This window comes from Diabrotica undecimpunctata, chromosome 4, assembly GCF_040954645.1.
Source record: "Diabrotica undecimpunctata isolate CICGRU chromosome 4, icDiaUnde3, whole genome shotgun sequence".
Classification (NCBI taxonomy): domain Eukaryota; kingdom Metazoa; phylum Arthropoda; class Insecta; order Coleoptera; family Chrysomelidae; genus Diabrotica; species Diabrotica undecimpunctata.
The window spans coordinates 3,836,682-3,849,185 of NC_092806.1; the positions used below are offsets into that span (position 1 = coordinate 3,836,682).

Sequence of the window (12,504 nt, forward strand, 5' to 3'; positions counted from 1 at the left end):
TGGTGTTTTATTGAAATTTGGAAAAAAACCCATTTGTGTTTTTATTAACTTTTTATAAACTATTTTGACAAGTATAATAATACCAACGCCATGGGTGTTTGGCATTATAAATGTAGAAATGAAGAATTTTAACCCTAGAATACTAACTTTAATGTACAGTCCTGTAGACACTAATTATTCGAAATAATTACGATTTTTTTTTCAATTCCAAGAAAGTAAAACAAAAAAAATTAAGATGAAATATATGCCTAAAATATGCACAAAAATTTAAAATTTATTTATCTACGTCACAGGTAACGCAGCAACAAGTTCGGTGTTCTGCGCAAAATGCTCGTTTGCAGTGATTGCAATGAAGTGACGTCATTCTTCTTTTTTTGGAGGGACAGATGCAGCTTGTAGTACGTTGATTAAGATCAGCAACTTCCAAATAAATTTTGAATTAAATCGCTAATCACAAGCTTCACCGAGCGTTGCAAAGTCGGCATAAAAGCCTTTCTCGTGATTGGTGCCTGATTATTCCTTGATAAATTATGATTATATATAATTCAAGAGTTTATACACACTATGTTGATCATACCATAGAATTTACAAAGCGGCTATCTTGGAGTTTTTCGGGAACAACTTCGGTGGCCACACATTTGGTCGAAAGTTTAGTAGTTGGGAAAACAACTGAACCTTCGTGCATTGTCGATAAAACTAGAACGGTTTTGTTCTTTTTGGATTTATACGACACTAATGTCTTCTATCGGTCAAAGCAAAATCTTGAATTTCTGATTTCTCTGTTTTTAAGTTTAATCATTTCAGGGGGTCGTTTATCTCTCGTTTATTTTGCCGCAAAGTACCAATAATTTTAAGGTTGTAAGGAGGCTTCGTAAGAGTATCCGCAAGGTCCATTGAAGTGAACCAATTGTCCATTGTGACGTTTCGGCAACTTCCGTAAATACAGTAGTTTCAGTCAACTTTCTAACATAGTAATCTCCTAGAGATTCTCCATTTATGTGCATATGTTTGCCGAGGTAAGGGTCTGCGTTCATCATGTATTTGGTACCCACGTCGCAAGTCATCAAAATTTCGTACTTGACAGGCTTATTCGGGATATACATCTTAAAAGGGCACCGGCCACCAAAAGCTAATAACTGCTCGTCAATAGTTACATAGCTACCTGGTCCATAGGACTCTTTACAATTAAAAATAAATTCCTTCCATATTTGCCGGGTAAGGGCAAACCTATTTATATTTTTTCTTTCAGTTCTTGTGGTTTTATCATCGAATCTACGATTATGTAGAAGAAAATCAAATCTTTCGCAGCTCATTGTTGCTCTATAAATGGAGCCAGACATTTTGGAATCAAACGTCTTTCTACTATGAAGATGATTATCTTTTTGGGCTCCAAAAAATATAAGTAGTCCAACAAGACCATTTAATTCATCCCTTGATACGAGAGAATTAGTGGATTTAAAACTTTAAAATTTTTAGACTTTGGGCTGATTTGAGTATTGGTGTGCAACAGAATTTTTATGAACATATTATAATCGTTCATTAAACACTAAAATAAATCTAATGGTGTATTAGCATCTTTTGTCTGTCCAGATGTCCTTGAAAAATATGCAAAATATTCCTTTTTGTGGTACGTTTCCGAAGATTAGATACAGTACACCAGCTATGAGCATTTTTGCCTTTGAGACTCGTAGTAAAAATGGAAGTATGCGGTTCAGATTCCTCCACAATATTTTTGATTTTTCGTTCTTCAACTTGTTGAAAACACACTTCTTCATTACCTCTTTCGTTTTGATGAGGCTAAATTATTATTTCTCAAAATGAATGGTATTGTTGAATGTAGGTTTCCACAGAAGAAATCTCATATTAAACTCTACATCAAATGCTAGGCGTAGAAGGAGAAATTTAGTGGTTATTAGGCTTTCTTTTCTTCGTTTTAGCACTGCTACAGTCAAAATCGCTGCTTTTATCACCAGAAAATTCTGGCTCGTACTCCGATTCAGACAATTGAAACAATGTTTGAATTAATAGAAGTTTTGTCATTTGATTGAAGGCTGCCATCATCTAATTCACCCATCAATATTTTTTCTGCCTCCAGTTCCAATGCTTAAGGGTTAATGGTCTTTTATCGTCAAACTTTCTAGCCATTTTTCAATTAAATTGTGTGTGAATGAAAAAAGAAAATAATACCAAGATAAAAAACTTAACGACTGCACAAAGAAAGGCAACTACACTATAAATGTACTCGACAAACGATTACTCCAATAGCGTAGCTACTCCAATAGCTAGGTACGCTTCTACAATTCATGCAATGTTGCCAAATCTTAAAAAAATAATCAGCGTTCGTAAATTTTATGAATGGTTAGTGTTTACCATAATATAAACCCTATAACCTAACTGTATTTTTGCAAGGCATTTTGAGATATCTCGTAGATTTAGCCATATATTTATAAACCCATAAATTGATTTCACGCTTCTTATATCAATATTTTCTTTTTTAGAAGAAATTCCTGACATCGAAGAGCTCAAACTGTGTAAAAACGATCCCAATAAAATTTGCACGAATGACTGTAAACCCAAGGACAACTTTTATCTTGAGTTAACTGATTCTAGATGGGTTAAAGTACATACATTAAGAGATTTATTGGAAGTTATTAAAATTTCACCTACCAACAACTATATGTTGGTTTCTGGAAACACTGCAAGAGGTAAGACACATTTTATTTTTTCTGGAAAACCCATAACACTAATAATTTATTTATTTTTCATCACAAAATTATCGTAGAAAATGACATAGTGCTAAAAATAAGAAAAGAGATCCGCACACATGCTCTATACAACGTAAAAAATACGCGCGTTTGGATGGAGAAACTTCTACGTCAGCAGTGCCCGGTAAGCTAAACCCTAAACCAAAGGTTTCCTATTTTCCGTTCAGGATTCGTTAATTCCCCATTGAATAAAGGTATATTCTAGTTTACAACGTACATGGAAGACATATACAAGTGTTTCAGAGATACTGAAGCTTACCAGGTCACTTCGTTTTGAGTAACATGGAAAGAGTTCCTCAGAGCTCAATCGTTTTGATGCCGTAGCTGTATGGAATAAAAGGGTTTCTCATTTAGGGAGAGTGAGAGACGTATGACTCAAAAATGGATAAAAATGTTTCCAAAACTCAAAAACTTAAGTAATAACTGGGTAGTAGAATTAAATGAGAAACTTACTCACAATCTATGTCATGTCATCATCAGGTTAACGGTAAAGTACAATCTTTAGAATGATTTCGGTACAAGGTCTCTTATTTAGCGTGTTTCAAATGCTCATCTGTTTTAAAGTTTTTTATATCGGCAATAAAATAAATAAATAGATTGTGAGTAAGTCATTTATTTCTACTACTCAGTTTAAAATGGACTGGCACGAACAACCAATAATTTATTATTTTAAGTAATAACATTTTTTAGGTGTTTATAGAGAGACTCAACTTCCTAGTCAATATATAGATATTCGAGAGGTCGCCGAACTTACTCAATATTATGTGAATGCAAACGTGCTTAAACTTGGAGCCAACATAGTTTTAACCGACTTCATGAGCATCTGCACCAAAGTTTCAACAAATCCTGGATTCGAATATTTGAAAACTGTCGGCGAACATGTAGATCTGGTGGCTTCTGTCCAAATAAGAAATGTAAGTAGTATAGTTGCAATGGTCATTACATAACCTAAAACTTGCTTTCGTGTTACAATGGCGTAGAGTTTAATTTTTAAATGGTTTTGTTCTTTAGTTCCTGTATCAAGCGGTCCTGATCAGATTTGTCTGCTAAATATTATTTTAATGTCCTGTTTATATTACACCCTGATGATAGATTCATGAGATAGGGCTTCTGATTTTGTAAACTATGTAATATTTCAACATTTGCTCAGACTATTTTAAATTTTCAATGTGAAAGATATTTAAAGCAAGTTACATCACTCACCAAACAGTTTTCTAATAGTGTAAATAATAAAAGATAATTAATAAACAATTATATTAAATAATAATACTAATATTATAAATTAAAAACAAAAGAATCTATCTTTCCTCACTAACCAAAAGGAAGGAAAGACAGAAGGAAACTTTTAGCAGTTATAGTTCAATCTGGAGCACCTCACTGCCTTTTGTGTTAAAATATCCATTTTCAATATACACGTATCCTATTGAAGGCGCCAATTATTTTTTTTATTTTAGGAGAAACAGTTTTTGCAAATAACTTTGTTTTGACAATACAAAAATATGACAATAACTATTAAAATTAATAAATAGAAACTTAAAAAGAAGTTCTTAAATTATAAACAAAAGCATCTGTATATATTCTTGTATTGCATCCTTATCAGGGTGTTAAAATATGCAGATTTTAAGAAATACAGGCTTGGAACTCTTATATATAAAAATAAGATTATTATAAAATCTAATTTAATTTTCTATGCCACTCTCTTTAACTTATGTATTTTATTAATTAAAGAAGGTCCAGAATTTTGGACGTGTACGAACTCATCATTTTATAGGTCTTTAAGTTCTGCACAGTTAATAAATAAAACAAAATAAATTTATAATGCATTACTGCAGACTCACTGAAGGGCACTGCAATTGGTATGGTACTAGAAAACAGCGTTTACCAATATACTCGCATTTTAATATTACTTATTATTTTTTTTAGTTAGGAAGTCTGGCTGGAAATCTGATGATAAAATATCGCCACAATGAATTCCCTTCTGATATTTTTCTACTACTTGAGACATTTAATGCATCTATTCGTTTAGGTAAACTATACTCCTTTAATATTTTTTTCTTTTACTCTTACAAAAATACTTCATGTATAATTTTATAAAGAAAACTACAACTCATTTTTTTGGATTTTAATTTTGTAATTTGCACCAAACTATCTGCTAAAAAGATTAAAGTGATAACAGTATGGATACTCTAAGGACGCTGTAAAGTCCTATGACATGCCATATGTCTTATGTTGGGTTTTGATTCTATTCAGCATACACCATGTGTTACATGCTAGTTTGAAGTCTGATAGTTTTTGAGTGTTACAAGACATGTTGAGGTTTTGCTGTTTAGTCCATTATCGGGTCCACGCGGCTGTAATTTGATCTTGTGAGGCACTGGTTGTAAGGTATTGGGTTCTGATTTTATTCAATATACACCATTTGTTGCGTGCTAGTTAAAATCCTAGTGATTTTTCAATGGTAGATACAAGACATGTTGCTATTTTGTAGTTCAGTCCATTATCGAGGCCATGCGTCCAATTTGGATAATGGAATGTAGATCGAAAACATCTACTTCCATAATCGAATACAGGCAAAGATACATGGAAAAATAACACAGTGTATACCAGTACAAAGCGGAATCAGACAGGGTGCCTGGTTAAGCCCACTTCTTTTTAGGACGAAATAATCCAAGCAGTACGTAAAGGTCATGGATATAGAATGTGGAACAAAGAAATTCAAATATTATGTTATGCAGACGATGCCACATTAATCGCCGAGACAGAAGACGAGCTCCAATGATTAACACATATCTTCAATACAACAGCCAAGAAATACAATATGATAATATCAGCAGAAAAAACCAAATGTATGACAACATCTAAATACCCACTCGATGTAAAATCGAAATTTCGCGAAAGCCAGAATTTGAAAGAACAAATACCTAAGATAATATTCAAAACAAGAATATATAAAGCAGCAATTAGATACATATTAACATACACGGCGGAGACAAGACCTGACACATCTAAAACAAGACAACTACTAGAAACAACAGAGATGAAAATACTTCGACGAATACAAGGAAAAAGTCTGTTGGATAGGAAGAGAAGCGAAAACATAAGTAGAGCATGCAATATAAAAGACATAAATGGATGGGTGATAAAACGTAAATGTGAGTGGAACGAACACATTAGTAGAATATCAGAGGATAGGCTAGTACGAATAGCACGAGATAAGTCACCAAATGGACGAAGTATTGACAGACCAAGAAAAAGATGCTGCGATAATTTAAACAATTTGGGAGGCCAATATTGAAGAAAAAAAAGGCTTTAAAGCCTACATACAAGAAGGAAGAAGAAGTAGAATTTAGCTTGTTGTTCCCAGTGGGTTGTTCAATTGGACATCTATTTTTTTATATGTCGGTTCTTAAACCAGACTGCAAAGTAGTACTCCGCGATAGAAAAGTAAAGGCCCATGGCAGATGTTGCCCATGTTGTGACCCACAGCTTTTAAATGAAGTTGATTTTAGATTTTAGGTTTTCCGCTGTTTTTGTCAAATGAATTTTGAAGAATAGTGTCACTTCTAGGTATTTTGTTAATTCCGTTAATTATTCTTGTTGCAATATGATTATTTAGGTTCAAACTGGAAACCCCTGTGTTCGTGACCTATAGTTGGAGCTTCCATTTATGAAAGTACTTTCCCACTATATCTAGATTGAGTAACCTGCTTCTTGTTGTAAGGACCCAGTCATGAGCGTAGGCAAACTTTCTCGCCGCAATGTAAACAGAGGAGGTGGTACCGATCTTTGAGGTAGTCCATTCTTCAGTTTTATTGGTGTGCTGATGTTGGTTCTTATCACCACTTAGTTATTGGAGCATTGGATTGACCAAAAATTTACGGAGGAGCTTGTATATCACACATTCTCTCTAAACTGTATCATACGCCATTGTTAAGTCTATGCATGCTGTTGCGTTTTAAGATTTCTTTAAAACTCTTCCTCAATAAAGGTGGTAACTGAAGTTACTTTTGATCTTTATTGCCTTTAGTTTTGTGCTGATTCTATTATGGATTAGTCGTTCTAGTAACTTAAATGTCTGTAGAAATTGTAGATTTTAAGATTGTCATCATTTAGCTTGTCACATTTTAAGATAATCTGTAAGCATTTAACTTTTTGTGAGTAATCTGCAACCGGTCTTAATTATGTTTGTGAAAAAGTGAGCATATTTTTTTTTTGAATATTTGGCACCATTATTTACAAATTTGTGCTCGATACTGTCAAAACCTGAAGCCAAAGCTTTACTTAAATTTACATCTTTAAGAGTAACTTCGTTGCATATGCAGGTGCCTTTGTGCGTGAGTGTTTGATTTCTTTGGCTTCGGATTGTAGGGTCTTGAGCTATTGTTTTAACTTGATTGTGGGTGGCTTATATTTTGATACTCTGTATTTAGATACCAAATATAATGCAATGGTATTTGCACTAGATATTTTTTGTTAATGTTTTGCTATAGTTCTTTGCTGATATGGGATCAACCAGAACCGAATTACTTTAATATTCCTTTGGTATGTACTCTTTAGCTGTGCTTTTTACTTTCGCGAGAAATCTTTTATAATTTGTGCAGGCAGGTTGTATACAGCTTAGGTTATTGTCCAAAAAATAAACATTTTCCGCTTTTCTCAGTAGACACAAAAAAACATAAATCCTGGTATAAAAGGCTGTATGCCTGCCTTTTTGCTACTGACATAGATATAGATTGGTCTTAAGCATTAAACTTAAGTGAAGAATGTTTATGTTTTACCCATTTTTTTTATGCGTTCCTATTAGTAATGTTGTAATCTCTTACGTATAAGGATGGGTGAGGATGTGTGAATTATTAAGCTGGTCAAGATACAGCTAGTGGTTTGTAGGTGTTGTATCGGTTATGCGCTCAATTTTTGTAACATTATCGATTTTATTGTTATTAGGTATGGTGATGGAGTTTTCTGTATCTTATTTAAAATAACTTGTTGTACGTGGCACCCAGTTATTCAAAGCTCGGTGCTTTCTCTTTTTTCGTAGTTATTTTTTCGTTGCAGTTTGCCAATTGTAGGACGATCAGGTCAATGTTATGTCTTAAAAAACTGTGATAGGTACCGGCCTTTTAAATAGTTGATAAATTTCTACACGTAAATAATAGAGTCTGATTATAGGTCTGTTTTTTATATTCGTTCAGTCCTGAGCAGTTCTTTTTGTTTTTTTTTTGTATTGCTAATTTGATTTCTGATACTCAAGAATGATGTCTCTATAGTGAGGAGACCCTATAAGATTGCCAGTATTTGCTAGCTCATTTAACGTTACTTGTGTATGAAAACTAATAAATATAAAAAAAAAAACACAAAAATATATTTCTTTTAACGTTTCACATAACCAAAATTTTTGTGCGATACATCACTATGGTGCACATTTTGATATCTTTATCTGTATCTGTAGAGTAGGGAGGACGAGTTAAGTTTCACAGCACTTAGGCCAAAATTGACCCATTGTACATCCTCCAAGGGAGCTGTCGCCCTTAGCTCATTGTCCATCCTGCCATTTCTAGGAAGGTGGACAAGTCACCAAGAGACATCTCTCTTATGTGGACAGGTATGGGCCTGGACTCGCCGAGCGCGTACTCTCGTATGAACGATAACTCTGGGCATTCACATAGGACATGCTCTATAGTTTCGTCTTCTCGTTCACACTTCCTACATAGGGGTGTGTCTGCTAGCCCCAATGTGTGGAGGTGTTTGTTTAGTTGATAATGACCAGTTAAAAAATCAATTACCAAACGTAGGTTTTTCCTGTTCATTCCCAAGTACTTCTTTGATGTTGACTTTTCAAGGTTACTTAGTGTTACCCTGGCAAGTTTACATTTTTGCCCCTCTTCCCAGCTTTTTACGGTTTGCGTATGGAAGTGACATTTGACACCACAGTTACGTCTGAGGTGCAAAACTGCGCCATGGGGGAGGCTTCGATTTTTCTGGGAACATATATTGCTGTTCTTGGTTGTTAATTGCTTGGTAAGCTGAAAATTTGACCACTTAGACCAGTTATTTTGGTCTTGGTTATTCAAGGTTCTTGGATTATTAGTATTGCATCCTCCGATACATTCAGGCAACGACATAGTGTCGCCGTTGCCACCTTTTTGTGTTGGAGGTTGCATTGAATAATAGTAACCTTATTTTTTCTGACGTTCTTGCCCATGGCTTAGGTATCGTTCCGGTTCCTTTAGGTGTCCATTTCCTCCTCGGTTGAGGAGGGGGCAGCCTTAGTCGTTTCGGAGCCTCCTCTGCAGAGTTCGTCAACCATCCACATTTTGATATATTTATTATACAAAAATATATGAAACTTTTCCATTTTTATTTTTATGTATCTGGAAATATCTTTTTGGTTTTTTAGTTGACGTCGACGGTAACGAGTCTTTCTGCACTCCTCAAGAGTTCCTTCGAGTTGATATGACTCGGAGAGTTATTAAGAATATTATATTAAGTACTTTGGACTCCAGCTACAAGTATGCAACATACAAGGTAAGTAATTATAGCGGAGGTCAAGATATATTGTTTTATTTTACGGCTTTTTGCTAATAAATCTTTTACAACTATAAATATTCTTGGTCAAGCATTTTAACTTAGTTTGGAATCGAATATCTACTCTGGGAGACAATACTAAATGGTATCAATTGCTTTATTTGAATAAATAAGTGTTAACAAACATGAGTCGATCACTACAAAACTTGTCAGTGTTAAATGTAATACTTAATCGAATTATTTTAATCTGACTAAACTGTTTTCAATAATTGTATAATTACACTGTTCAATATAAAACTTAAACTTGTTATCTTAATATAATAGAAATAAACTTTTAACTAAACGAAATTTGTTAAAAATGTGTTAATAATCTTAGCGCCATCTGTTGGAGATACAAAAAATGATTTTTCTTCGTGCCTTCACTTGACCGTTATATAATAGGAGGATTATATCTTTATTTTCAGATAATGCCAAGGGCACAAAACGCACATGCCATGGTAAACGCAGGATTTCTGGTAAAACTTAAGAACAACGTCGTTACTTACGCGAATATCGTTTATGGTGGAATCAATCCCCAGTTCGTACATGCTTCTAAGACAGAAAAGTACCTAATTCGACAAAATTTGTATAACAATGATACTTTACAAAAAGCTTTCAATTCACTGAAGCAGGAAATAAATCCGGATTATGTACTTCCAGATCCCACTCCTGATTTTAGAAAAAATCTAGCTATTTCTTTGTTTTATAAAGTAAGTGGTATTGAAGATAATTTTTTTGATATCGTAAGTTATTATTTTTAAATGTTTGTGAACAATATTATGTACTGTTTTTAGTTTGTTTTAAAAACTAGTCCACCCAACCTAGTCGGAGCTAGATATAAAAGTGGTGGTACCATCCTAACAAGACCACTTTCGACAGGAGTACAACAATATGGTACAGATAACAAACAATGGCCTTTAACTCAACCTATTCCAAAGGTAGAATCGTTGGCACAAACGTCTGGTAAGTGTCATACTTTTAGTAATTTTGCGTGTCTAAAAAATTTCAAAATTTCTAACATTTTGAGCTTACATGAAATAATTTTCATTTCATATTTTATTTTTTAGGTCAACTTAAGTATATAATGGATATGCCGGACATACCACATGAATGCATTGCAAGCTTTGTAACAGCTAAATGCGTTGCAGGTTCTAAGATCATAAATGTAGATACCTCACAGGCACTGGTAAGTATCTATACTGTTAGATGACACTGTAATTCATGTTTTTATGAAGAATTTTATAATTTTTTTCTGCAAAGTTATGAGGGAAAGCTACATATTTGGTAGGAGAAGGTAAATTGAAACAAAGATCACTTATGACGAGGTTAAACAAGGTAGGACTTTATACTAAACCTTAAGGAGTATTATCGGTTTGAGTATAAACCATTTACATAAATTTTGAAGGTCCTTCGAGAAAATTTTTGTATGAAATGAAATATATTTCTGTTGATATTATGTTGCTTTGGCTTGGCGATTATAGCTTGTTGACTAATCGTGTCAAATGCCCCATTTATGTCAATGACGGCAGCCATAACTTCATACTTTTCATTTATTGACATGGCGATGTCACTCTGGAGAAGGACAAGATTGAATCTGTGTTGTCGAAAGCTAGATTGTTCTTTCGGAATAATTTTGTACTAGTCAAAATAACTCATTAAATTTGGAAATCCGTGAAAAGTTTACAAGATGTTACGTGTGGTCTGTACTTTTGTATGGATGTAAAACTTGGACTTTAAACGCCGATATTATGAATAAAATCGAGGCGTTTGAGATGTGGTTGTATCGAAGGATACTAAAAATTCCATGGACTAGCAGAACCAGAAACGAAGAAGTTCTTCGAAGAATGGGACATCAACAAACTCTATTAAATATTATTAAGAGGCGTAAACTAGAATATCTTGGACATATAATCAGAGGACCAAGATATGAGTTCCTTCGGCTAATTCTCAACTGTAAAATCGAAGGAAAGAAATGGAATAGGACGGAAGAAACTCTCTTGCGGACAGCGGACCAATTGCTACACGTAGCGCAAGACCGAGAACAGTATAAAAATATTATAAGTATGGTAGTCGCCGACGTTCCGTAGGGATATGGCACTCTAAGAAGAAGTCAAAATACCAGATAAAACGTTTATTGAAAACGTTTTAAAGTATTTTACAAATGGTGAAGGTAAGATATATAGGTCTACAAGAATCAGGGGCAGAGGCAGGTAGTTCATTTTTTTATTGGTAATACTATTGACGTTCACCATCCATTCGGAAACTTGCGGAAAAACCGTATTTTGTATAGACAGGGAGTTGACAATTTCTTTAAGAATATGTAGGGAACATCATCAGGGCCAGCAGGCCAACAGCTGTGTTTTTACATGATTTGAGTGCAGACTTTAGTCTGGAATAGATTATAGGAGAGCTCAGATAATTGTAATCTTGTAAAACTGTGGATGAATAAGGAAAGGATGAAGGAAAAAAGAGTAGGTCTATAGGTTTAGGTTGAGATTTGTTGTGAAATTTTTTTTCAAAGTTTTTTGCTAGAATCTTGGCTATTTCTTGATTGTCAATGATAACCTTTTGATTAAAAAAGAGATTGGAGACTTTAAATTTATTTTTTTTGTCCTGTATTTGTTTAATTTTGGATGAAGACATTACAACATTTTCAGACCATGCTTATATAAACCCTTGCGTTCAACTTTTGAACGCTTGGATCTACTTCCCCAAACACTTTTCAAAAAGTTTTCATTTATAGTCGCAGGGAAAATGATTATATTTCAAAATATTCTACAATTTTTAGTTTATGTATAAATGGCATTGATATATAGAAGAGTTGATAAATGTACTCAAGAAATTTAAAATAGTAATATTGATAAATAAGCTAATTATGAATTTTTAAAGTTCAAAAAGCTCTTTTGGCAAAAAGTTGGTCCCAGAAAAACTTCTTTTTTGGAAGCATAGCTTTTTTATCGCAGGCTACGGACTGAGCGGAGCGGTAAATAGCACTGAGGTATGAAAAAAATAAAACCGACATATAATCTGTAACGACTGTAATGACTGTAACGACACATCGCGTGACCATATACTACGCGCAACCACACACTACAGGAGTAGGCAATGCCATGCATGTTTCTGAATAAAATAAATAAAAAATAAAGTAAAATAAAATAAAATATTACTATTTTAG

At 33.7% G+C, this 12,504-nt stretch overlaps 1 protein-coding gene across 1 annotated transcript in view; it reads left to right on the forward strand.

Moving 5' to 3' along the window:
* The window catches only part of LOC140439051 (xanthine dehydrogenase-like), a 55,603-nt gene that overhangs the window by 16,891 nt on the left and 26,208 nt on the right, over positions 1 to 12,504 (forward strand). Inside the window, exons 4-10 of the mRNA XM_072528692.1 lie at positions 2,499 to 2,705; positions 3,456 to 3,679; positions 4,689 to 4,791; positions 9,163 to 9,290; positions 9,755 to 10,039; positions 10,124 to 10,292; positions 10,397 to 10,515. Coding sequence (XP_072384793.1) covers positions 2,499 to 2,705; positions 3,456 to 3,679; positions 4,689 to 4,791; positions 9,163 to 9,290; positions 9,755 to 10,039; positions 10,124 to 10,292; positions 10,397 to 10,515 — 1,235 coding nt within the window. The remainder of the gene's footprint in view (positions 1 to 2,498; positions 2,706 to 3,455; positions 3,680 to 4,688; positions 4,792 to 9,162; positions 9,291 to 9,754; positions 10,040 to 10,123; positions 10,293 to 10,396; positions 10,516 to 12,504) is intronic.